Source organism: Perognathus longimembris, chromosome 10 (assembly GCF_023159225.1).
Source record: "Perognathus longimembris pacificus isolate PPM17 chromosome 10, ASM2315922v1, whole genome shotgun sequence".
In the NCBI taxonomy this organism is placed as follows: domain Eukaryota; kingdom Metazoa; phylum Chordata; class Mammalia; order Rodentia; family Heteromyidae; genus Perognathus; species Perognathus longimembris.
The window spans coordinates 68,375,001-68,400,534 of record NC_063170.1 but is presented as its reverse complement, the minus strand read 5'-3'; the positions used below and the strand labels follow the sequence as shown (position 1 = coordinate 68,400,534).

At 65.7% G+C, this 25,534-nt stretch overlaps 2 protein-coding genes across 3 annotated transcripts in view; both read left to right on the top strand.

The window, feature by feature from the left end:
• Atp2b2 (ATPase plasma membrane Ca2+ transporting 2) overlaps positions 1-25,534 on the top strand; it is a 118,716-nt gene that overhangs the window by 23,014 nt on the left and 70,168 nt on the right. The window lies entirely within an intron of this gene.
• On the top strand, positions 4,440-13,785 carry LOC125357951 (basic salivary proline-rich protein 1-like). The gene is made up of 9 exons (XM_048354784.1): positions 4,440-4,515; positions 5,005-5,434; positions 6,622-6,777; positions 6,960-7,080; positions 8,104-8,179; positions 10,783-10,910; positions 11,324-11,487; positions 13,220-13,272; positions 13,637-13,785. The coding sequence occupies exons 1-9, from the start codon at positions 4,440-4,442 to the stop codon at positions 13,783-13,785; spliced, it is 1,353 nt and encodes a 450-aa protein (XP_048210741.1).

Below are 25,534 nucleotides of genomic sequence, written 5' to 3'. Positions count from 1 at the left end.
GCAGAGCCCCGGAAGCCCGGGACGGGGTGCAGCCAGCTCCCCGCCTCTGTGTCTGCGCTGGGAAATGGGGGTGGACCATATTGCTTCGAGTGTGGGCTGGAAGGAGCAGGGGGGAGCAGGGTTCCCTCCTCGCCTCTCTTCCCAGCCCCACCGGGGCAAAGCTGTCCCCCCCCCAACCCCCGCTGCTGCCTGAGAGACTCCCCACCCAGGGCCGCCCGGCCCTGGTGAGTCACCAAGCGGGCCGCGAAGGGTGTGCCCTTCCGCCAGAGCAGCGCGGTGGCCAGCCCCGGGCCCAGGGCGAGCTGGGGAGGGGCCTTACGCAACCCCCGACATTGTTCAGAATCAGTGTCACAGAAAGCCAGCCGGCTCCGGCCCGCGCTGCTCCTTACGTAACCCTCGGCATTGTTCAAGAGAGGCACCGCGCCCGGCTCCCACCCCATGGCCCGCTCTGAGGGGGTGGGGAAGACCAGGCCGGCTGGGGCAGCCCCCCCCCCCGCCCCTGTAGCACCCAGAATTGAAGGCAGTGGAGCAGGTGCATGCAACACAGTGTGTCCTTTTGGAAGTCAAACAATTGTGAACAATTCTACGTGCTGGACTGGAGGTTTGAACTCTGACGTGTGTGTGTGTGTGTGTGTGTGTGTGTGTGTGTGTGCACCTGTGTGTCCATCCTGGGGCTTGAACTCAGGGCCTGGGCTCTGTCCCTGAGCTTTTTGTGCTCTACCACTTGAGCCACAGCTCCTCTTCTGACTTTTTTGGTGTCTCATTAGAGATTAGGGTCTCAAGGACTTTCCTGTCCAGGCTGGTTTTGAACCATGCTCCCCAGATCTCAGCCTCCTGAACAGGATTTCAGGTGCGAGCCACGGGCGCCCTGTTTGAACTCTGGTTTCCATCACAGAAGGGACGGTGTCTTTCTCACTACGCGCGTCCGTGACAGGATGTCCCTCCCTAACGCTTTGATTGCCAGTGGGTGGCCACGAAAGGTCAGCGTATGTGGGTGAAGCATCGAAAACAAAGGCCCGGTGTTTTGGAAGCCAAGATGGTGGTGGCCGCTGTCCCCGTTGGGGACGGGACCTCTGGCCCTGTCTCCACCACACGGGTGCCCGCACGGAAGCTCAGTGCATGCGTCTGGCAGCCTGGCCTGGCCCGGCCTGCTCTGGAAAGTTCCCTCCACCGCTGCAGGCTGCACACCGGTCCCTTCTTCCCACGGCCGTCGCCGGCTCCTCCTTCAGGGGCCCCGGGACCGAAGGCCAGCGGCTCTGCCGAAGGAGCAGTGGGCCGGGCCCGGTTCTGCCAGCAGCTGGGGTGGGTGGCGTCTGCCCCGCGCCGGCTCCGTGTCCGTGCCCTGCGGCTCCCGTGTCTCCCGGGACCGCCGTGCGGTGCGTGGTCCCCTCTGCCGTCACCCAGACCCCCCATCCGGCCCGCCACCGCCGGTTCCGTCACGGGCGCGCTGAGTCCTGGCGGCGGTCCTGTGACTCAAGCCAAAGCCTCCCACCTCCTATGAACCCCAGGTGGACCCCGGACTTCATGCAAAAGGTGAAACTGTAGGATTTCTAGAGCAAAAGTAAAAGGAAGAATCTTCAGGACGTAGGAAGAAGCCAAGTTCCTAAGTGGGACATCAGACACGCAATCCACAGGACCAGTAGCGTTCATGTTAGGTTCTCACAAGAAAGGGGGGAGGGGGGAGAAGGAGGGAGGGATGGAGGGAGGAAGAGAGGGGGGAGAAACCCAAGCCTACAACCTTTCAAGAGGATGGAAAGATGGAAAGATGAGCTGTACAGAGGGGGAGAAAATATTTATACACGACAGAAATCTGACAGAGTGCTGGTAGCTTGCACAGGAAAATGATTGTCCAAGTCAAACATGGTGTACCTCCTGCCTGCAATCCCGGCTACTCAGGAGACAGAGAGGCGTGTGGTTCAAAGCTGGCCAGAGCAAACTGTTAGTGAGAGACCATCTCAACCAATTTTTTAAAAAAGAAAACCCTACCTGGTGGCAGATGCCGGTCACCCAACTATCCGGAAATGTGTGCTAGACTATAAATTGTCTTAAATAAAGTAGGGTTGGGAACATGACTCCGTTGGTAGAGCACCACCCAATGAGCGAAAGGGTCAGGTACCGAGTTCAAGTTCTGATCTTGGACCAACAAAAGAAATAATTTTTTTTTAAATAAAGCAAGAGAGGGAGAGGGGGCAGGGAGGGAGGGAGGGAGAGAGGGAGAGAGGAAGAAAGGGAGGGAGGGAGGGAGGGAGAGAGGGAGAGAGGGAGGGAGGGAGGAAGGGTGGGCAGGCAGGCAGTGTGGCTCAAGCAGTAGAGCACACACCTGTCAAGTTCAAGGCCCTGAGGTCCAACCCCACTCCCTCAAAGGAAAAAAAAAGAAGAAAAAAGAAAGAATCCAATTAGAAGATGAACAAAAGACATAGGCACCGTTGTCTGAAGAGGGAAGGCAGATGGCGGAGAACCCGTGGGAAGAGGTTCTGTTGTTCGTGGCTGGGGCTATGCAACCCAAAAGCACAGTGGAGAGACACCGCCGAGGAGGGCACCGGTGACAGTAAACAGCCCCATCGCCGAAGACTGACGAGGATTCGGGGAGACGCCACGGGATTGGCAAGAACTTACGGGGGGACAGCCACTCTGGGAAACAGCTCAACCATTTCTTCAAAACTGCACCTTGGAGCAGCTCTCAGGTTTAATTCCAGCAATTGGACGATGCTGCTTCGGGCCAACCTGGGGAGAAATAACTGGCAAGGCACGGGTAGGAAGATCGTAGTCCCAAGCCAAGTACGTTCCAGACAAAAGAAAAGCAATATCTTACACACACACAATTATTAAATTAAAGAAACAGCTCGGGTAGGGCTCAGGTGACAAGAGTACCTGCCTACGAATGAGAGGCCCCGAGTTCAAATCCAGTACTGCAAAAAGGAAAAAAAAATTAACAAAAATAAAACTTAAAGCAAGGGAGTATGGCTTAACTGGTCGTGTTTTCTTGCCAAGCACAAGGCCCTGAGTTCAAATCCTATTACACATACACACACACACACAAAAGGCTAAACTACCAGATGATTGGATAACTGTGCTTTTTCTTTCTTTGCCGGTCCCGGGGCTTGAACTCGGAGCCTGAGCACTGTCCCTGAGATTCTCTGTGCTCAAGGCCAGTGCGCTACCGCTTGAGCCTCAGCGCGCCGCTTCCGGCTTCCTCTGAGTGGTTAATTGGAGATAAGAGTCTCACAGACTTTCCTGCCCAGGCTGGCTTTGAACTCCGATCCTCCGTCTCCTGAGTATCGAGGATGGCAGGTGTGAACCACAGCGCTCAGCCTCTTTGACGGCCACCCGCCGGGCTCCCTCTGCCCCTCTCAGCCCTCGGAGATCGGCCAGGACGCGTGGCCTCCCTGAACGTCCGTCCGTCTCTCGTCCGAGCACCTGGGGACTCACCAGATTGTTTTCACACACATTACATAATTGCTCGCGTATTTATCTAACGCCGTCTCGGAACTATGAAGCAACCGGGACACAGAACGGAAGCAGCGGCGGGGAAGGGATAGGCCTCCTGGGGGAGGGGGGGCCTTCCACAAACCCTGTGCGGGGGGGGGGGAGGGGGGGAGAGGTCTCCCTCGCCCCCGCCCACAGCTGAGGTGGGGTGGGCCTGCTTTGCGATCCAGTCGACGTGGGGCATTCCGGGGATGCTGGGACACGGGCGGGGAGGGAGTTGGGTCCAGGTCCCCCCGCGGGGACCTCCAGTTTCCCCCGGGGCGGCCGCAGCAGCCAAAGCCAGGCCATCTGGAAGGCCCCGGGGGCTTCCCGTGGGCCCGGCCTTGCCCTTGACCTCGTCCTCCACGGCCTGCCGTGCCCCAGGGGCGCCCGGGCCCCACTGACTCTGAGGGAGGCAGGCCCGCCACCCCCTGTTGCATTAGGAGTGACTGTGACGCGGCGTTGAGTCATGTGCCCTAGGTGGGATTTGAACCAGGGACCGTCCTTCTGGCTCTGGAGTCCAGGCTTCGTCCAGCACTGCGGTGAGAGGGAGGTAGAAGCAGCCGTCCCACCCGGCTCGGTCTCCGTGCCCGAGCCTGGGTCCCGGGCAGCACTGCGCAGCCCCCGACGGGGCGGGTGGGAGCGGGGGAGGGGCTCGCTCGTACCCCGCCGTCGCCCCTGGGCTTCTCGCAGCCCCGACCCACGGCCGTGCTACGCGGTCGCGCTGCCACTTAGGGAATCGTGACAAGGAAAACTCCCTGCACGCGTGTGGTACGGATGCAATTTAAAAAAGCTTATCTTCCAACCTCGAATGGAGGGGACCCCAGCCCCTTTCCTCCGGCGTTCGTGGGGTGTCGCTAGGGCTCTGAGACGCGGGACCACAAGTCCGTCGTCTCCGTGGGGCACGCGGAGGGCCGGGCCCCCTGGGATGGGTGACGGGGGGGGGGGGGGGGGGGCGTGCATGTCGGCTCCGGATGCCTGGTGGTGTGCTCACGATCCGTGGCCCGTCCACGCGCCGCCAGCCCCCCTCGTTCACCACATCGTCCGTCTGTAGGCGTCCGTCTGTCTCTGTGTCCACATGTCCCGTCTTACAAGGACTCTAGGCCACGCCGGGGGGGGGGGGGGGACGAACTCAGCCACCATCACGGCTTCTTTCTAACTGGGCTTGCGCTGTCGTCGCAAACCAGGCCACCTCTCAGATCTGGAGGGGTGGGGTGTGGAGGGCGCCCTGGGGTGGAAAAGATGTCGCTCAGACCCCCCCCCCCCAGCCAGGCCGCCGCCGCTGGGCGTCAGAGAGCCACCCGTCCCATTTCCCAGGAGACTGGAAGGGTGCTGGCCGCCGCGTCCCCCGGGACCTCGGTCCCCGCAGGCGCCCGCTGGCTTCCGGCCTCACCCGCCGCCCAGGGGCCCTGGGCCGTCACGGTGTGCGCTGGGTGGAGCGAGCTCCCACCCCCACAGACACCCCCCCCCCGCCCGGCTCCCCTGCCTCTCCCGGGGCCCGCCCTCCGAGGGGCACCTGCCCGCATCTCCCTCCTCCAGATCCCGCCCCTCTCGTGGGCTCCGGCGTGAGCCCCAGGGGGGCCGAGCCCAGCACCAGGGCCCCGTCTCCCACCCCACCCCGATGGCACCCAGGGGACAAGGGCCCCCCAGCCCCCAGTAAGACCACAGGCTTTGCTGTGCAGGAAGTTAGACTCTGTCTCCGCTGTGTGACCTTGGCCAGCAACCTCCCCTCTCTGAACCCCTCGCAGCAGCGGCACAGATTATGGGGAGGCCCTGAGGACCGGCTGGCTGCCTCCTCGCGTCTGCTCCTCCCAGGTGTCCAGCCGGGCCCCGTGCCAGGGACTTGGCACCCTACGGGCCACCTGGCCGGGTCGCCAACCCCAAGTGCCAAGAACAAACCTCCCCGGGGGGAGACTCCCGGGAGGCCTGGCCGCCGGGCCCCGCCCTCTGCGTCCCGGGTCTGCGGTGGGTGAGACGTGGTGGCAGTGCCACCCTCTGGGTGAGGCCCCCGCTCTGTAGGGCACAGGAGGGCGGTGCTCCCCCCCACGCCAGTCTCCAGCACTACCAAGGACTGGGGAGGTCGCCGTGGCCCAGGGCCTGCTGGGAAGGTGTCTAGCAGTGCCCTAGGGCCTGAACCGGGGTGTGGGGGGGGGGGAGGTCTCCCTCAGTCCCGGCTCTTGGCCTGGGCTCCCCTGGAGGGGACGGCACCAAGGAGCTGGCCGGCTTCCTTCGTCCTTCCATCTCCAAAAAGGGACCGGGGCCTCCCCGCCGGGCGCCCCGATGTCAGAGCACTCCGGGGTCTCTGCTCGCCGCTTGAGCCCCCCGTCCCGAGCCACTTCAGCACCTGGGGGGCGGGGGGGAGGGCCCCTGGCTCTCTGCGCACTCTGGTGACCGGCAGGGACGCGGTAGGCCTCGGGCTCGCTGATCTCCGCGACACACAGCCGGTGCTCCTCCCAAACAGGCATCACGTAACAAGTGTTCCCCATCTCCACCGTGGCCTGGCTGTAAAAAGCAGCGGGCTGGGGGCCGGGCACCGTGGCTCACCCCTGTAACCCTAGCTACGCGGGAGGTAGAGATCCAGAGAATCATGGTTTCGGGCCAGCCTGGACCAAAAGCGAGTCCCCAGCTCCACCCACAAGCTGGGTGTGGTAGCTGCCTGCTCTCGTCCCCTGCATGCACGAAGCACGAACAGGAGGACCGCAGTCCAAGCAGGCCCGAGCTGAACTTGAGGACAGATAACTTGACAAGTGGAAGGCCCTGATTTCAAACCCCAGTACCAGAGAGAGAGAGAGAGAGAGAAGGAAAAGGAAAGAGGCGAGGAAGCTGCGTGAGGGTCTGAACCATGCCTGCTGCGTGCGCGCTCTGCCCTCCCAGCCGTGGGCTGGCGTCGTAGCGCGAGGCCCTCACCTCCGACGTGGGGGCAGGGGAGGGGCTGGCCGGCGGGAGGAGCTGGGCCCGCTCATGTGGAAAGTGCTCCTTCCTTCCTCGGGATGGTGGAGAAAGGACAGGCTGCTCCCCGGGGGGAACAATGCACGCTTTCTTCCCGTTCCTGATAATCCGGAGAGTCGCTGTGCACGTTACCAGGGAACAAGCGAGGAGTGTCCGGGCCGGGGGTGGGGCGGCCAGGAGACCCTGTCACCTGTCTTCCTCCCCCAGGAGGCCGGGGCCGGACGCTTGTCCGGGGCGCCCCCCTCCCCTCCCTGGGCCTGACCTGTGCCAACCGCCCCCGGCCACGTGGCCTCTTTCCCGGGAAGCGGGCCGGGCCTCCCGGCCAGCCCGTACAGGGAGTCCCCGGAACAAAGGGACTTCCAGGTAAGGAGGCTCGAGGCCAGGCCGCGGCCGATAGGATCAGCCACGTCCCAGGAGGAAGCGGGGAGCCGCGGCTGCCCCCCCCCCCCCCACGGTGCTTGACACCGGGCCCCGGAGCCCCGGAGACCCGGCCATGCCTCTCCACCCTCCCCGGCCCGGCCTCTCCCTGCCTCGCCGGTCCCCAGGCCAGAGCGGGAGGCAGACGCGCTGACGGCTGAAGCAGCTGGCGGGGCCCAGGCCGGGGCAGAGTGGGGCACACTCGGAACCCGGAGCAGCACTGCGGGACCCGGCGCCGATCTCGCCCAGGTATGACAGGCGGGGCCGCGCGTGGCTGGCGGCTCAGGCATTCAGGGACAGACTCCCTGGCGGGGCTCGACGCCCCAGGCCTCCAGGAGCGGAGATGAGGAGTCAGTCCGGCTTGAGCAAGGCCCTCTCCCATCCCTCTCACGGGCTCTGGGGCGCAGCCGGCGGCACCCTGTACCCCCGGAGGCCCCCTGACACCTCTCCCTCAGGGTTTTCAGCCCTGTAGGTTGGGGGGGGTGGTGAGGTCTGGAGCTCACGGGGTTCAGCTCTGAGCCCTGAAGCTGCTCCTCTGGAGTAGGAGGCAGGGAGGTCTGTGCGCCTGGACTTGGGAAGCGGAGGCCCCCCCCCCGGCTCAGACCCAGCTCTGACCGCAATGGAGCTGGCCCAGCATGGGGGCTCAAGCCCCCACCCGGACGTGGGGTTTTCGTAGGTGCAGGGCGGGGCTAACGGGTCTCTACTCTTGGGGTGTTGAGTAGATGAGGGCGGTCTCTTACCACCAGCTTAAATTGGGGGCTACCACCCCTTCCGCCCCCGGCACCCTCCCATTCTTAGGATTTGGGGTGTGTCCTGGGCCTTGAACTCAGGGCCTGGGCACTGTCCCTGGGCTTAATTGCAGATGAGAGTCTCACGGACTTTCTTGCCCTGGCTGGCTTTGAACCGTGATCCCAGATCTCAGCCTCCTGAGTGGCTAGATTGGCAGGCGTGCTCAGGGCCACCACCTGTCTGGTCATTATTAGGAACGTGCAACTCCAGCGGGCCGGGGCTGACCGCAGTGAGGTGAGCCGGAGGCCAGGACCCCCGAGACCTTCTTCCCCGCGCCCCTCCGCTCCCTCTGGCCCTCAGCACGCACGTTGATGGCAGCTCTTGCCCAGGACGCTGGTCACTCGTCTGCCTCCTTGATTCTGGGCTCAGACCTGAGGCTTCTCACAGGAAGCTGGCGTTCCCCAAAGAGGCAGAGCCGGCAGAGCCCGGGGAGGGGTTCCCTGTCCTCTAAGAGCCCCCCCAGCCCCCCCCCACTGTGTCCAGGGACCCTCTGCTAGGGAGCGTCCCCAAGGGGCAGGCATGGATAGTGCACCTGGTACCCCTAAAGGCATCCCTAAGGGTAGGATGAGACTCCAACTCCCACCAAGCTTTCGAGGGGGTGGGGGGGCTGGGTTATCCACGGAGCTTTCTGGTACTGTTCGCATGGCAGGGGCGGGGGGCATCCTGGTAGCTTTGTCTGTCTCACGCAATGCTGGCTTTCTCTGGTGCAGAGAGAGGGGTCAGGAAGGAAGGAAGGAAGGAAAGAAGGGAGGGAGGGAGGGAGGGAAGGAGGGAGGGAGGGAGGGAGGGAGGGAGGGAGGGAGGGAGGGAGGGGGGAGGAGAAGGGCTGGGGTATGCGTTCAGGAAAGAGAGGCTGGGTGCGGTCCTCACCGGGTGGGTCATCGGTTCCTTTTACTGAGCACTTACTACCCAGCGGGAGCTGTGGCGAGAACGCCTCTCCCCTCCAGCCGGCAGAGCGCTTGGTCTTGTTCATCTGCCCTCTGAGGGGAAGCCGTGCTGGCGACGGCAGGGCCTGAGCACCCGGGGGCTGGGGCGGGAGTGGGGGGGGGGGGTGCCGGCAGACTGCAAGCCCGTGGGCACCATCTACCTACGTAGACACGCGAGGTGCGTGAGTCTCAAGTCGCCCCTGGTGACGCGTGACGCGTGATCGCTACGCGGCCACCACGCAGGTCAACACCCACCTAGCACCTCAGAACCCAGCTACGAGGAGGGATGCTCGTGACGCTCTCATTGCCGAGGGGCGCGATGGCAAGGGGCGGGGCGGGGGGGGGCGGCTGGGCACTTCCCTTCCCGGAACAGTGACGGACATTCGGTAAAAGGAGGGGACGGAGCGCCCGCATTCGTTCATCCGCCGCTCGTCACCGCGAGCCTGGACTCGGGCAGGCAGAAGATCTGTGCTGGGCTGGCTCCCCAGTGTTCTAGGAAACCTAAAGTACCCTGGGACAAACCTCTCGGCTTTCTTTTTTAATCTGTGTGTGTTGTTGATGTTTGTGCTGGTCCTAGAGCTTGAACTCAGAGCCTGGGCGCTGTCCCTGAGCTTTGATGCTCAAGGCTGGCGCTCCACCACTTGAGCCACAGGGCCGCTTCTGGCTTTCGAGTGGTTCACTGGAGATAAGCGTCTCCTGGACTTTCCACCAGGGCTGGCTTTGAACCGCGATCCTCGGATCCCAGCCTCCTGAGTAGCTGGGATGACAGGCGTGAGCCACGGGTGCCTGGCAGCTTTGATGTTTGTTTTGTGTTTCACATCCGTGGCCCGGAAGCTGCTGGCTTGTGTCCTCCAGTGCCTTTGTGGCCTCTGCTTCCAGAAAGGGAAATGGAGGCCGGAAAGTGGGACGGCTGGCTCTGGACCCCACCGTAGGGTGGAGGGATAGCCTGGTCTCTTGGCGCCGGTCTGCGGCCGCCCATCTCTCCCGCCTCTCGCACGCAACCCTTGCGTTTCAGAGAAGCCAGAAATCTAGATTCTGAGGCGCAATCTTTCATTTAAAAAAAAAAAAAGGCATTGGCATTTAATTCAATTTTATTTTAAGCTCTGAGCAAAACAAACAAATTTATTTTAAGCTGACTGCTCTCACCAGCGGCTCATTTGCAGCTTTGACTCCAGTCTGGCCCTGTCAGTCTGTGTGCTTTTATTTATGTATTATTTTTCCCCCCTGCATTTTAGAAAAGAAAAAAGTCTGAGGCCTCGAGAAAAAAATGCTAGGAGCCAGACACCAGTGGCTCACGCCTGCCATCCTAACTCTCCTCGGGAGGCTGAGGTTCTGAGGATCGCAGTTCAAAGCCAGCCGGGGCTCCTTGATCTCCAGCCACGCACCAAAGAGCGGGAAGTGGCGCTGGGGCTCGGGTGATCGATGGAGCGCCAGCCTTGAGCGAAAGAGATCAGGGACGGCACCCGGGCCCCGAGTGCAGGTTCCGGGACTGGCAAAAGGGAAGGGAAAAAAGACAGCCGCTCCTTGGTTCCTGCCTCACCTGCCTGCACCCCTGTTTGCCCACGTGCAAGCGGGGTGTCGAGAGACGCCTCCCGTTGCTGGGAGGAGTCGGATGAACCCCGGTTCTCCTGCTTAAGAGCTGAGTGACCTTGAACCTGGGACGTAAACTCCCCGAGCCCCTCGCGGTGACCCGCGGTCGCCAAGAAGGCCGCAGGCACCTTCGCTGCTCCTGTAGTGACCGCGCGGCTCAGCAGCGAGCACCCGTCCCCACGGCCGGCGTCCGAGAACGGTCACGGGTCACAGGGCCCCGGGCCTCTCCCGTCCCGGAGCCTGGCTCTTCCCGCCCGGGAGAGACTCGGCCTCCAGGCCTTGCTCAGCTCGGAGCCTCCCGTGCATCCTACAGACCCGCGCAGAGCGGGCCCAGGGCGGACGCTGCCCTCCCCTCCCCCCACACCTGCATCTGGGCTCGCCCGCCCCCCACCACCTGGAACTCGCCCCCCCTCCCTACCCCCACACCCGCCTGCTCCAGCTCCCGCCCTGGTGCCCGGGCCTCTCCCTCCGGGCCCCTGAGCTAATTACAGAGTTCCCTAAATCATCGTAAGAAAACGCTAATTAAATCAGGGTCGGCCATCCATTTTCTGGCTAAGGACGGGCAGCCCGACACCGGTCTCCAGCCCAGCCGCCCGAACCAGGGCGGGAGTTTCCTCCAAAGCCCGACGCCAGGCTCCTGTCGTAGGACCGGACTTAGAACCGAGTGGCAGGATGGACCTGGTCCCCACTCTGTCTGCACGTGCCAGGGTCACCATGCAGCATGAAGCCGGGGTGCAGGCCAGCCTGTGCGGCCTGGGCAAAGGGGGCGACAGGGTCAGACGGGACGCCCCCACTCCGTTGTTTCTTTGCAATGCTGAGCTTTGGTCCCGGGGCCCTGGGCATGCCGGGCAAGCACGGTTCTCCTGAGCAGCCTTCCCGGTCCTTTCGGTGTTGAGACCGATTCTCACCCCACCTTTGCCTGGCCTGGCCAAGAAATCGAGATCCCCCTACGATGGGGGATCTCCTGAGTAGCTGGGATTACAGGCGTGCCCTGCGATGCCCTGCTTGGGGTGTTCCTACATTCTGCTGGCCCAGTTGAGGCGAAGCCCTGCTCCTCACCCCGTTTCCCCCACCCCCCCACCCCGCCTTTGCTTGGCTTTCAGAGCAGCCGCTGACTGAACGCAGAGCAGGTGCTGAGCCCACGCTCACCGCATGACCCCGTGGTGACCTTGTACCCCCCCCTGCAGCGCCCCGGAGCACCCCTGTCCGGTCCTGGCTGCGATTCTCACCCCTGGCCGCTCCACCGCGTGGCCGAGGACCGGCTCGCGGGCCCCCGCTCGGCACCGCGCCCAAGGGACGGGCAAAACCAGAGCAGCGAGCAGCCGTCCCCGCCCTCGGGGTCCCCGCAGGGGTGGGATGAGCTCGCGGAGGCTCAGAGCGGGCGCTCTGCACGCAGCAGACACGGTGATTTCAAAGGAACTCCTGGGCCGGGGGGCCGGTGGCTCCCCTGTGCCAGCCTGAGGTCAGGGAGAGAGGCCACCTGTGCGTGGCCACAGAGGAATCACCGCGCCCCTGCTGTCCCCAGAGAGGAGGGTCTGGCAGAGCCCGGGCACGGGGGTGGGGGGGGGGGTGGAAAAGGAGGTTGTCGGCCAGGCCTGACAGCGCACGCCTGTAATCCCGGCACTCGGGAGCCGGAGGCGGGAGGATCACAGGTCCTAGGCCTGGGCTTTGAAGCAAAAGAAACCCTGGTTTTAAAAAAAAGGGAGAGAGAACGACTGGAAAGGAAAGGAAGAAAGGCGGCTTCGCAGGCTGGGCCGGGCCTCCCTCGGAGGCGCAGGTGGCTTCCGGAGGTGGCTATAAATACGGGAGGCGAGGGGCTTTCTAACTAGGCCAGGAATGTGTGTTAGTCATTGAGGTCAGGACGCGGCGGTGCCAGGCAGGGAAGGTGTGCGGGAGCCGCTCCCCCGGGCCGAGGCGGGAGCGGGAGGGGGCGCCTTGCCCCCCCACCCCCAGCGGGACCACCACCACCACCACCACCCAGACTCTGGATCACTGCGGGAAAACCCGCCCTGGGGTCGTGTGGCAGGTGTGGGCCGAGCACGGGGGGGGGGGGGGGGGGACGGCCCTCCCCTCAGTGAAAGCCATGGCTTCGTTAAATGTGCTGGGAGAAAGAGACAGAGGGACTTGTGGCGCTGCGGAGGGGACGGGCTACGACGCTGGGGGGACCCCCGGGACCCAAGACCCACACGTACCCAAGGCCTTGATAAAAATTTTAAAAATGGTGCCACCACCAGTCCCCTGGTTCACACCCTCATCCCGTCACTCCGGAGGTTCAAAGCCAGCCCAGGCAGGAAAATTCATAGGATTCTTAGCTCCGGCTAACCAGCACAAAGCCAGAAGAGGAGCTGTGGCTCAAATGAAAGAGCACCAGGCCTTGACCATAAAAGCCCAGGGACAGCGCCCAGGCCCCGAGCTTCAAGCCCCAGGGTGGGCACAAAGAGGGAGCACACGAGACAGGCAAACAGAGAGACAGCCGAGAGAGGGAGAGAAACGGATGGGAGAGACGTGAGAGAGAGGATGAAGGATGAAGGAGCGGAAGAGGAGAGGGAGGGAGGGAAAACGGTGCCGCGTTCGCATAGACCTGGGATCTGGGCTTCCGTTCTCCTGGCTGACTCGGAATGCATCGTTTGGTGCTGGGAGTCAGGGTCACATGTGGCGGTGAGAGGGATAGACACGGTTGCTCTGTGTGTGTGTGTGTGCGCGCGCATGTGCACGCGTGTGTGGTCACATGGGCGATGCGGGAGCTGATGGCTACCAAGGTCCAACCACACTGAGTGGGGTCCGTGTGTCTTTCATGTCAAGGCCACCCTTGAGCGTGTGCTGCCCTTCCTCAGGAGCCACCTGAGGGGACGAGCTGTGGGAGGGAAGGCTTGGCCCTCAGGAGCCAGGACCAATGGCCTGAGGGCCTCCCACCAGGCTCCACCCCTGCTGGGCAAGGACCAATGGCCTGAGGGCCTCCCACCAGGCTCCACCCCCGCTGGGCAAGGACCAATGGCCTGAGGGCCTCCCACCAGGCTCCACCCCCGCTCAGGGGCGAAGACCAATGGCCTGAGGGCCTCCCACCAGGCTCCACCCCCACTCAGGGGCGAGGACCAATGGCTTGAGGGCTCCCACCAGGCTCCACCCCCGCTCAGGGGTGAGGACCAATGGCCTGAGGGCCTCCCGCCAGGCTCCACCCCCGCTCAGGAGTGAGGACCAATGGCCTGAGGGCCTCCCGCCAGGCTCCACCCCCGCTCAGGGGCGAGACCAATGGCCTGAGGGCCTCCGGCCAGGCTCCACCCCCGCTCAGGGGCGAGGACCAATGGCCTGAGGGCCTCCCGCCAGGCTCTACTCCCTGAAGTTTGCACCATTTCCAGCAGCACCCACCTGGAGCCTTTGAGGGACCCATCACCCCCAAGCCAGGACTGCTCCTGAGGTGGAAGGGCCTAGGAGCCCAGGGGAGAGGAATCCTGCCCAGCTCCCCCACCACCGCCCTCCTGCTCTGCCTTCCCTGCCCCCAGCAGATGCCCCCACCCCCCAGGCCCCTGGGCTGCCCCAGGCCTCGTCCACCATCACCGTGTGTGACCGTGGTCCTTTCGCTTCTGGTGTGGGGCTTCGGGGCACTCGCAGCCGTGCTCACCCGACCCCCTCCCCCACCCCCTCCCCGTGACCGACCCCGGCCTCCTGCCCATGGGGCCCAGTGCGGTGCCCGGGCAGGCGCAGAGGTGGCAGAGGTCACCATGAACCCCCGGGGTGCGGACAAGGTTGGGGAGGGGGCGCGCCCGGGAGACGGCCGCGCGGATTAGGATCAAGAGACGGTTCCGAACCCAGAACTGTTACTGGGCCTCCTCAGTTTGCATATGGGGAAACTGGGACCAGGACCCCGGGGCGGGGGGGGGGGGGGGGGCGGGGCATGGGGATGGACAGCCATGATGGGCAGTTCCCGCCGGAGCCGCTTCCCCTCCGTCTCCCCGCCCCGGCCGCCCCGCACAGGTGCCCGGGGTAGGTGGGGCCGCCGTGACCTTTGTCACGAGTTATTTTTAGCCGAGCAGGCAGAGCACGATGATAAAAACCTGCACGGGGGCCGGCTATAAATAACACGCCGGTAGCTTCGTCTTCCACACGCCTGAACCTTCTGGAGCTACACGGGCGTCGCCCTTCAGTGGCACGGTGGCCTCACGCCATGGCCACGGGGCTCCGTGAGGCCGGGACGAGAGCGGGCTATGCCATCCCGTCCCTGAGAGGCAGAAGATGGGGACGGGGCCATGGCAGCCACCAAGGGGGAAGGAGGCAGAGACGCAGCAGAGCTGGGTAATGGGGTGGGGGGGGGGGCCCTGGCCCGGAGAAGCTGAGGCCTCCAGGGACCCACACAGCAGATACACCCCCTGCCCCTGCCGACCCCCCCCCCCCGCCAACCCCTGGGGGTTGGAGGAAGTGGGTTACACCTGCCCCGTCGCTCCCTCCTGTCCTTCCCGCCGTCTTTCCATTCCTTCAGACTCCCCAGCCTCGGGGCCTTTGCACGAGCCACACGAACCTCAGGCCACTTGGAGAGCCCCTGGCTCCCCGCTCCATCGCACGAGCCCCTGCGGGGAGGCCGCTGGGCCTCTCTGGGCCTCTCTGGGGAGGACTGACGGGCAGAGGCCAGGAGGCTGGCAAACGCTGAGCTCCTTTCCTCCCCATAGTTCCTGCTTGTTTTCTTCTTGTTCCTCCTGCTCCTCCTCTAAGGAGTCCAGCCGGAGTTGAACTCACGCACCCCCACACGCAAGCGCCCCCAGCACCGCGCCTCGCGTCCGGCGAAGAAGGCTCGGGGGGTTCCGCTCAGAACGAGCCGAAAATATGAGCAAGGCAGGGCCCCATTCACAGACGAGCTCCAGAAACCGGAACTCCCCGCCAGGGGCTGCAGCGTCCAGGGAGAATTCCCCACGCGTGCGGACGCCGCTCACGCGTGCCCGTGCACACACACCGAAGCCGCTCCCACGCGCTTGCACCGGGAGGCTGTGTGCCGATCACCTGCGGGTGACACCCAGTTTCTGCGCCGCAAGCACCGTCCTCTGCTACCCAGGCAGGCAGACAGCTAGGCACGAACTGCTCCTGGGGATGGAGACGGTGGAGGGGAAACCAAGGAAGGCTGGCGGAGGCCAGGCTGCTGCGGTGGACTCTCGGGGTGAAGGGGAGGACCCCAGGCGGAGGGGAAGGGCACAGCAGACGGGCCGGGCCTAGCTACCTGGGAGCCTGAGATGTAAGGGCGGAGGGAGGTCTGTGAGACTCTAAGCTGTCTGGGGAGGGAGATGGCGGCGGGTGGCAGTGGGGGGGACTGCGGGGGGCCGGAGGAGAGACGCCGTGATGTAAGGGGCAGGGGCTGCAGAAGAGGCGGAGAGCCAGGCGAGAAGGCGGGATTGACGGCCAGGCAGGGCGGTGGCGTGAACAGCCTGATTAATGCCCCGAACCTCCCCTCTCCCCATGCGTTGTCTCACCTCAGCCCTGCCTCAGTTTCCCACCTGTGAAATAGGGACACAAAGAGGACCCAGGGGGCTGAGAGGACCACGGGCGGGGGGAGGGGCTCCCAGCCCCCCTCCACCCCACCTCGACAGGTGCAGGGGGAAGATGCAGCCCGGGCCAGGTCCCGGGTGGAGCCCTGAGCTGTCACCTGGGACCCGGTGACTCTCGGCCACCGAGGGCCTGAGCCCTATCTATCCCGACCCGACGGCTTCTTAGGCGGCCCGCCATCTCCCGCGTCTCTTGTGTAAAATGGGGGAGGCCGTGGGTCTGAGGCGGTCTGCGTGGGGGCAGGATTAGAGAGTCACTAGTCCCCAAGGGAGCACCTAACAGCCCTTGGGGGCAGCCGGTCACCCCACCCGCAGCTGCACCAGCCGCCCCCGTGCCTCACGGTCCTGAGCTGGGCAGAAAAACAGGTGCAGAGACCCCGTGTCCCAGCCAGGCCGCCCTGGCCCCCTAGCACAGTCCATTCAGACTCTACTGGTAGAATGCCGAGCAGAGTTCTCTACTGCTGTCCACCCCCCCCCACACCCCACCCCCACACACACGGGGAGAAAGCACCCTGCCGCCAACAGAGCCCCCGGCCTCCACCCTTAGCCCCTGGGCACAGTGAGCCCCCGCAGGCTGCGCGCAGAAGCCGGCAGCAGCCCCCCTCCTGCCTGGCCCCCCGCCCCGGCCCCCTGCCCTGTGGGACCCTGGCCTGTCATTTCCAGCCGTCCTGGAGTTGCGACACCGAGGTCCTGTTTGTCTGATTGCCCAACACCTCTGCCTGACCCCCGTGCAGGCCTCCAGCTCGCCCTGGGAGGACGGACCGCGGCTGCCGGGGGTGGGTTTGTCCTGTGTCCCCCACCCCCCCCCCCCCCCGCCCTCCACTTGTTCTTGAAATGGGAGAGGGTCTGGAGGGTCTTCCTGCTCTCTCTGGGGCTTGGTCATCAAAACCACACAAGAACAAACTGTGGAAGACTTTACTCCACCACCGAGGTTCTGGGGCCCAGTCCCTGGATCCCCAGAGGGCCCCCGAGAGACAGCGATGCGCCAACGGTCGCCTTGCGGTGCAGCCAGAGTGGGGACAGACGTAGGAGCCCTCTCCGTGCATGGAGTCAGGAGGTATTGTCCAGGAAGGGGCCATTTGACTTGGACTTGGAGGGCTGGGTAAGCGCTCATGGATGGGCCTAGAAGCCTGGGCTGTTCAACACTTGGAGTGCCTTAGGAGTCAGCCAGCACCCAGTCACTGAGGTGTGAACTCCAGGGACTGGGGGACACAGGCCCTGCGTTCCCAAGGACCTGGAAGCGTGGCTGGCCGACTTAGATTCTAGAAAGCCAAAGCCCAGGACTGGCTGAGGCTCCGGGTGTGTGGGCGCGGGTCGCCCTCACCACAGGACCCCCAAGTCAGGCCTCTCCAGTGAATGAGCGCTAGGGCACTAGGCCAGCCCCCATGGCGGCCCTACGCATCTTCGGGGACCCCTGGCTTAGGAAGCACAGAGTCCGGCCGCAAGTGCAGTACCCCTCCCGGTTGCGCAACCTGTCCTGGGTGCTGCCCAGAGCCCCCTCCCCGCCCGTAGGTGCTCCCGGGAGCCCCTGGTGCCTTTGCAAGCCGCGGGCATGCTGGAGACGGGAGGGGTTCGTCCTGGGGGTGGGCAGCTGGCCGCAGCCCCCGCTGGGCTCTTGGGGTCTGCAACCAGGGGAAATGGAAAGGAGGACGTGGCTGGCTCTCGGCACACGGGTTCACTGTGGAAGGGCGGGGGCTGCTGTCCGTCTGCCTGCGCCCCGGGCTGGGGCAAGAGCGGCTCCCGGCCCGGCCCTGGCCACTGAGGGGCAGTAGAGACACAGTGCCACCCACAGGGGTAAAGCCCCCAAGAAGGGTGCTGGCGCCTCCTATAGCCTCCACATCTAGGTAGAGTGAGGCTGCTGCGTGGCTCCCCAAGTCCAGGCCGTCAGAATGGGGCACGAGCCTCTCCAGCGGGGGGCCTAGGCCGCTCTGTGGGAACCCCAATGCGGGGGGGAGGGGTGCACCCTGGCCCCTCGGGCACGGCCTTGCCCCGCGGAGCCTCGGCTTGGGTGGGTGGCAGGCCTCAGCATCCTAGCATTGCCACCCCCCCCACGCACACAGAGGCCACCCTACCTGTCCAGGGAGAGACACCCTCCCCCCCAATGGGGCGGGGGGCCCGAGGGGAAGGGCAAGGGGGAGGACGAGCCTGTGTCCCCAAACCCGCTGGCTGGGCCCTGCCGGCTCCACTCCGCGGCCCCTCTGCTCCGCCGGCTCCGGTTTTGGTGCAGTGCAGACTTGCAGCTTAACGAGACAAATTGATATTCCGTGCCAGCCCAGGGATAGAACGGCAGCGGGACGCTCGGGCGGGCAGGGGGGTGGGAGAGGTGGGCAGCAGGGGAGGGGGGGCAGGGGAGGAGGCGGCTCTCCTGGAGCCAGCCCCTTGGGAGGCCCACCCTGGTCCTTGTCCCCCCTTGCACCCCCCCAGGCTGACAGGTGCCCGGCACACCCGCTCGCTGCGACCGCCTGTGCCCCTTCCGGCTGGGCACCCATCCTGGAGGAGGAGGGGAGCCACGAAGAGAGGGACCCCGGCCGTGGGAGGCGGGGGCCCTCACTGTACCTCCTCACCCCACTCCTAGGACAGTGGTCCCACCTGTTCAGAATACAAGGGGCCACAGGTCGATGGGAGGTGGAGCAGCGGGCGGTGGGCAGGTGGGGGCAGGGCCCCACTTCCTGCAGAGGCTCTCGGGGTCCCGTGGACATGGCCAGGCAGCCCTGCAGACCCTGGTTGCGTGGCGCGCACAGGAAACCCAGCAAACCAGTGACTTGGAGCCGGGAGGCTCTCCTGCCCAGGACCCCCCATCCAGGACGGGTGGGGGCAGGGCGCACGGCGAGGTGCTGGGTCTCCCTCTCCACCATGCAACCTCTGCTCTGAGTTTAGGGGTGCTCCGGTTATAAAGGGGGTGGTGGGGGCGGCAGTAGAGATGACTTAGGGTCCCCCGTTGTTACATCCCTCCAACCACCCTCACCACCACCACGCAGGGCCCCACCCTCCCGTGCCCTTGACATTCGTGCAGTGGGGAGCGGGCACCTTCCCGGGGCGCCGCCAGCCTCGTTCCCGCAGATCCCACGGGAGGAATTAGAGCCGCAAACAAGGCGGTGGCGGGGTGGTTGGGTCCCGCGCCCCTCCCCCTCCCCCTGCCTCTCTCTCTCCCCCCCCCCCCGCCCCGTCTTCCCCTCCCCTCCCTCCGCACGGGCCTGCGCGCGCGGCCGCGGGCCGGGGCGCGCGCGGGGGGCGCGCGGGGCGGCGCGGGGCGGCGCGGGGGCGCGCGTCCTCCCCCGCCCGGCCGCCGCAGGATGGTTCGGTCCGCAGGGGACGCGCGCGGGCCCGGCCGGCCGCCGCAGGATGGTTCGGTCCGCAGGGGGACGCGCGCGGGCCCGGCTGCCGCACCGCACCGCGCTTTCGGGGCCGCCCGCCCGGAGCCGTGCGGAGAGCCGGCCGCGCTCGCAGCCAAGTAAGTACCGGCGTCCCCGGCACGAGACCGCGGGCGACCCGGGGCGCCCGCCCCGCGCCCCGGCTGCCCCGCCGTCGCGTTCCCATCCACTCCGCGGGGTCGGGGGGCGGGGGGGGGCTTCGGACGGGGGTGGTTGGGTTCCCCCCTCCCCCGGTGCTGGCGGCGGCGGCGGCGGCGTGGAGGGGTGCGGGGAGCCGGGCTTGTTTATCTGGCGGCCGCCGAGGCGGATGCGGGTCCCGCGAGCGCGGCGTCCGGGCGGGCGCGGGGCGCCAGGTGCGGAGTGCCGCATGTGGGGACGAGGCGCAGGGTGCGGGGTCCTGGCGCGGGGTGCGGGGTCCCGGCGCAGGGTGCGGGGTGCGGGGACGGGGCACAGGATGCGGGGTCCTGGCGCGGGGCGCAGGGTGCGGGGTCCCGGCACGGGGGCGCGGGGTCCCGGCGCAGGGTGCGGGGTCTCCATGCGAGTTGTGGGGTGCGGGGTCCCGGGCGGCCGCACACGCCCCGGGGTGTTACGCAAGGGGAGACCGGCGGCGGCGGCGGGAGCTCGGCTCCCCGGCGAGCCCCTTCCCCCCCCGGGGGACCCCCGGCTGGCGGGGACGCCCGGCCCCTCCGCGGCGGCGGGAGTGGGTGGCCAGGCCGGTGCAGCAGTCATGGTGGGGGCGGCCCGCGGGGCCCGGACACCCGGCTCCTCGGCAGCCCCGTCGGCCTCGGGGTGAGCACCGGGACCCCGGAAGTCCGCTGCCTCCCGGGAGGCGACCCGCTTCCACCCACACCCACCCCTGCCCGGCCAGGGGGAGCGAGGAGGGTCCGGAGGGGCGTCCCCCCACCGTCCTGGCCCCCCCCCCGCCGGACTCGACCTTCAGAAGGGTAAAAGCAGGAGAGCAGGTCGGGGGGTCTCGGGTCTCGGGGTGCCGCTGGGCAGGGCTCCCCTCCTGTCCTGCAGCGCTGGGGCATTTCCAGGAGCAGAGCAGGCGCCATGGGGAGAAATTCTCCTTTGACGTGAGCGGCCGGCGGGAGGGGCCGGAGCGCGGGGCCTCCTCCCCGCCAACTTCCTTGAGGAGCCCAGGCCGGGGCGGGGCTGTGGTTGTGGGGAGTCCTCTGCGGGAGGGGATCCGGGCACCACGCTCAGGGCCACCCTCGCCCCCAGTTGCGGTCCTCTGCAAGAGGGCATCACGCAGCCAGATTCGTAGACATACGCTAACAAGTACAGAGCCCACAAGTGGTGCGTGAAATGTGCTCAGACCTCACACACACGTGTGTGCACACGCACAGGCAGAGTGCCCATGCACACCCACCGCTGCACCCACCCCAGCACCTGCAGACACAGCACACACACAGAGGCCAGCGTGCACAGGAGTGCAGCACACACACACACACACACACACAACTGTGCATGCATCCGCCACATGAACGTAGCTCCCCCTCCCCCAGGACCAAGCCGGCCTTCTGCAGCGCCCTGCAGATGTGTTGGGCGCCATGTGGGGGGGCCAGCCCCCGGGGTGAGGGTGCGGGGTTTGCACGCCCATGCAGCCTCCAGTGCCACCCGCGTGCCTGACCATGACTTGGCAGGTGCATGGCACACCAGAGTATGCCCACGAGTGAACACGGGTCACGGTGCACAGGGCCACCTCAGTGTCTGCAGCTGCTGCTTGCACACTTGTCCCTTCAGCTTCGGGGGGGGGGGGGGGTTGGCGGGGACGAGCCCCTTGGGACAGTCCAGGAGGCCAGAGGGACCCTGGATCCTGAGTGGCCACTCTGGCCTCCTGCAGACCTCGGTGGGGACAGCCCACGTGCCCAGGGACCGTGGCAGCCCGGAGCTGGAAAGGAGACAGGAGGGGGGGCAGGCGCGGAGCCTGTCTGTGGCCCTGACTGCCAGCAGCCGGGCATCGGCGAGCTGGTCCGCTCAGGGGAGGGGGGGGTGTCTCAGAGCTGAGACTGAATAACTGCCTGTAGCTCGTGGCCCAAGCATCTGCCCCCCCTTCCCCTCCCCCACCTCAGATGCCAGTCAGGGGCTCAGGGAGAATAACAACAAACCCACCAGCACCCCGGAGCCCCCCGAGCCTGCTGCCTTCAGCCTCACCCCCACAGCGGCTGTTACCCCCCAGAACCCCCATCACCCCCAAGGCCTAGAGAGGAAGCTGCTCCCAGTACAGGAAGTCACTCAAGGTCACGCAGCTGGCCCGGTGAGGATTCCAGGCCCCCTGCCCATCTTCTCTAGACCCTCTGGTATGGGGCCCGCTCTCGAGGGAGTGCCCACATCCTGGGAACAGACAGACCCAGAACGGAGGGCTGGGGTACAAGTCCAAGAGAGGACATAGCGGGTCACCCCAGGTGGGAGGACTGGAGGGCCTGGGGGGCCAGGGTTCTAGATGGCGCTACATCCCATTGCCTGGTTTGGGTTACCCAGGCCACCTGGCCCTGGCGTCTACAAGAGGGAAACGGAGGCCCAGCCGGGACATCGGCTCGCCCAAGGTCACACCATGCCCTAGAGCCCTGGGGTTCTCCCTGAGCTCATGGGTCTGGGGACGGCGGAGGGGCCGTGCGGGCCCCCACTTTTCCCCGGGCTCAGCCCCTGGCCGGCTGTGTGACCTTGCGCCCACCGAGTCACTGGAGTTCTGTGCGCTCAGCCCTTTCACGCGTGGCCAGGCGCTCTGGCCCTGCCCTTGCCCCATCCCAAAGCGCTCTGAGAGCCGGGGCCCTGTCTCTGGCGCTGCCCAGACATTTGATTGGCATCGGGAACTGCAGAGCGAGCCGGGGCCAACTCCCAGGTCCAGTGAGGAAGAGGAAGGGAAGCCAGGGCGGGGTGGGGGCGTACAGTGGAGGCCAGGGCCCGGGCCGTCTCGGGGTGTCTCAGGGGTCCTGGGCTATTGTCTCCCCATCTCCTCCATGCCCTGGGGAGTGGGCTTTGGGGGGAGGCCATGCAACCCCAGGGCTGGGGCTGACTTAGATGCCGTGCTCCCCGACACGGCGCCCGCGGCAGCTGAGGTCCTGGGAGAAATGGCCCTTCCTCCTGAATTCCATCTTCCCCAGCTAAGCCCAGAGACGGAACGCAGGCTGCGCGTGCAGCAGCTGGCTCGCAAGTGGGGACCGGGCGAGGGCTGGGGCCCAGGAGACCCTGGGGTGCAAAACAAGGCTCCTCTCCGCTGCCCTCAGTCCCCCAAGGGCCAAGTCAAGCCACCTGGGTCCCCCAGTGCAGGCAGGACCCCGCCCCGCCCCCCCCCCCACTCTCCTGGGAGCGCACAGATGTGTGGGAGTGCCCGGAATCTGCGCACCCTGCCCTGTGCCGGCCTGCGCCCGGGTGAGGTCGAGAACCTGCAAAGACTCGCCTCGCCTTCCCCCCGGGGGGCCCTCAGACACGCAAAGGGAGAAAGGACAGGGCAGGACAGCAGGTGGGTGGCTTCGCCCTGGCCAGGAGCCGAGCGCACGCAGACAAGATGGCCGGGGCCTGGGGTTCCAGGCCTCACCTCCGGGGGGATCCAGGGCAGACACGAGGAACCTTAGGGGCTGTGCTGAAGGTGCACCCCCACTTATTGGGGAGACCAAGCCACAGGTGTGACCTGGGGGCCCGCCCCGCCTCACCCCCATGCTCTTAGGCACTTCTGTCTCTTCAAGTGTGGGCGCTTTGGGGTGCAGGTGGGATTGTGCTACCCAGCCTGACCAGTTTGGGGGGTGGGGTCCACGCATGGTCACACGCAACAGCTGCTCCCCAGGAGGCTCACAAGCCCCGCAGTGGAGACGGGGAAAGAGCTAAGGCCTTAGAGGCATCCACGCCCAACGGGGACGCTCTTGAGAGTCCCCAGGACCGGCTGGGAGCCAGAGCACGAGGGGCGGGGGCCGGCGGGGGGGTCCCTGAGGCTGCAGGGGTTCTAGGGATGGTCTGTGGGCCAGGGGCCCTTGGGCAGTCCCTTGGTGTGTGACCTTAGGCAAGGTCTGCTCCGGCTGGTGTCAGGTGGTCTCCAGCTGCTCCCCCCGCTTGCCCCCGGGTCGCAGGTTCAGGACTCTGCCGTGTGCATCGAGCCGCTCCGTCTTCTGAGGCTGCTATAACAAATCGCCACGAGCTAGATGGCTTCCCTAGCAGAAGCCTGTTCCTTGTCTCTCCGCCTGGGTGACAGGGTCTGGAGTCGGGGGTGGGCAGCGTCGGCCTTCGGTGGGGAGGGGGCTCAGGGAGGGCCGCGCTGCGCGGGTCCGCTGGGCTCTGGTGTGTCCTGGCTCTGGATGGCACGGCTCTTAGCCCTGCCTCCCTCTCCCCGGGTCCAGCTCTTCTGTGTCACCAGACCCTGAGCTGAGCTCCCTGCGGGGACCCTAGCGCCCGAGGCGGGCTCCTTCCGGGGTTGTGGTTGGTTTTCAGGGGGGCCACGGTCCGAGCCCCCTGCTGGCCCCCAGCGGTTAGTGAGTGTTCGCTGCTGGCTTGGCGCCGGTCTCATCTCCTCGCCACTGCCCATCGTCGAGGCGGAGAGACGGGGCTCACGAGGGGAGCACGGGGGAGGCAGCCCCGGCTTCACCCAGGGCCTCACGTGCCACTTCTCTTTGCACCTTTCCAGGAGGTCTTTCTGGGGCGGGGGGCTGAGGAGGGGGGGCTGCCTAGAGACCCACCGGGCCCCTAGCCAGGAACGCAACAGGCAGGAATTCCAGGCAGCTCAGGGGCAGCCAGGATAGGCGGCTCACGCCCGTCATCCCAGCTACTCCAGAGGCTGAGCTCTGAGGATCATGGTTCAAAGCCAGCCCAGGCAGGAAAGTCCATGAGACTTTTATCTCCAATTAGCTGCCACAACAACAACAACAACAAAACAGAAGTGGAGCTGTGGCTCAAGTGGTACAGCGCTGACCTTGAATGAAAAATTTAAGGGACACACACACACACACACACACACACACACACACACACACACACCTCTGCAACTCACTCTGCAAACCTCAGTGCGCTCATGTGGAAAGGGGCGGCAACCACCACAGCCCAGGGCTCCGCCAGGCGCCTGCGTGCGGCTCAGGGTGGGTGCGGACGGAGCTGTAGCGTGTCCTCGGGCCACGTCCCCGGTGGGGGAGGGGTGGCTGGGCGGCTTGCCCTCGGTGCACCCCTCTGTGGAGTGGGTCCGTTTGGTCTTTGCGGTTCTTGTGAAAGAGGATCCAAGCCAGCGCCCAGCCCGGACGGATCAGGGTAGACGGGCACGGCGGTCGCTGGCGTAGCCCTTACTTGGTGTGTGGTGTGACAGTCGCCGGGAGGTGGTGACAAGTGTGCAGGAGGGGCGTGCACAGGTCTGTGCGTGCGCTGAGACGCTTCGCATGGGGGGGGGGGGGCGGCGGGGAGCCGAGCGTCTGGGGACTGGGAGATCAGGTGGGCGCCTCGGTCCCAGACCCCGGAGGTACGCGGTCCTGTGATGCGCCCCGTAAAGATGTGGGGCGGTCGTGCAAAGCAAGCCGGGGCTGCGGGATGAGGGGAGAAGGATGAGGGGGTGGCGGACCGTGGGCCTGAGGTGCTCAGAGCAGAACTCACTGCCGGGTGACCCCGGGCCGCAGCTTTGCTCCTCTGACCCGATGACCTCAGACGATGGCGGAAGGGGGCTGATGGCGGACGGGAGCCGTCCTGGATGGGTGTGGACCGTGCCAGGCCCTCCCGGGTATCTCAGAGGTATCCCCAGAAGGGGCAAGTCCAAGGAGGGTGGGGTCCCGCCTCCCGCCCCTGGAGGAGGCAGCGTCGGAGCCCTGGGCTGGTAGAACCTGGGAGGGGAGCCCCAGACAGTGGCTCAGCCTTAGGCCCCGAGCACCCTAGACTTGACGCGGGAGGGCAGGTCTCTCCTGGGCCGCCGCTGAAGGAAGGATTTTACAAAGCAGAGGCGGGGTGGGAGACCCAGTGTTCAAATGCCTGCTTCGCCAACACAAGGCCCCCGCGTTCAAATCTCAGTGCCGCGGAAAAGAAAAAGGAAAGCCACTAAGATTTCTGAGCCGGGCATTATAGCCCATGCCTGTAATCCCAGCCCTCGGGGGACCGAGGCAGGAGGATTGTGAGCTAGCGGCCAGGCCGGCCTCTGTCCCAAGCAGAAATGCCAGCTACTCCGGAGGCAGAGATGAGGAGGATTGTGTTTGGAGGCCAGAGTAAATGAGACCCCATCTCAACCCACGCACTGGGATTTTCGTGGCACCTACATGAGAGGCAGAGATGGCCCTGGTGAACACTGGCAGACCCCATCTAAAATAACAGCCGAAGGGAGCAGGGAGAGCACCTGCCTGGCAAGCGTGAGACCCTGAGCTCCAATCCCAGAGTCACCAATAAACACACTGTTTAAAACACGTGTGTCTCAGTGGCGAGCCGGGCACCGGTGGCTCCCACCTGTCGTCCTAGCTACTCAGGAGGCTGAGCTCTAAGGATGGTGGCTCAAAGCCAGCCCAAGCAGGAAAGCCCCTGTGAGACTCTTATCTCCCGTTAACCA

Bases quoted from the DNA above. Each gene is read 5' to 3' on its own strand.
- LOC125357951 (XM_048354784.1), top strand. From the start codon at position 4,440: ATGCCTGGTGGTGTGCTCACGATCCGTGGCCCGTCCACGCGCCGCCAG. The intron at 5,435-6,621 runs GTGAGACGTGGT...TTCCTCCCCCAG, and splicing joins GCGTCCCGGGTCTGCGGTGG to GAGGCCGGGGCCGGACGCTT. The intron at 13,273-13,636 runs GTGAGGACCAAT...CCCTGCCCCCAG, and splicing joins GGCTCCACCCCCGCTCAGGG to CAGATGCCCCCACCCCCCAG.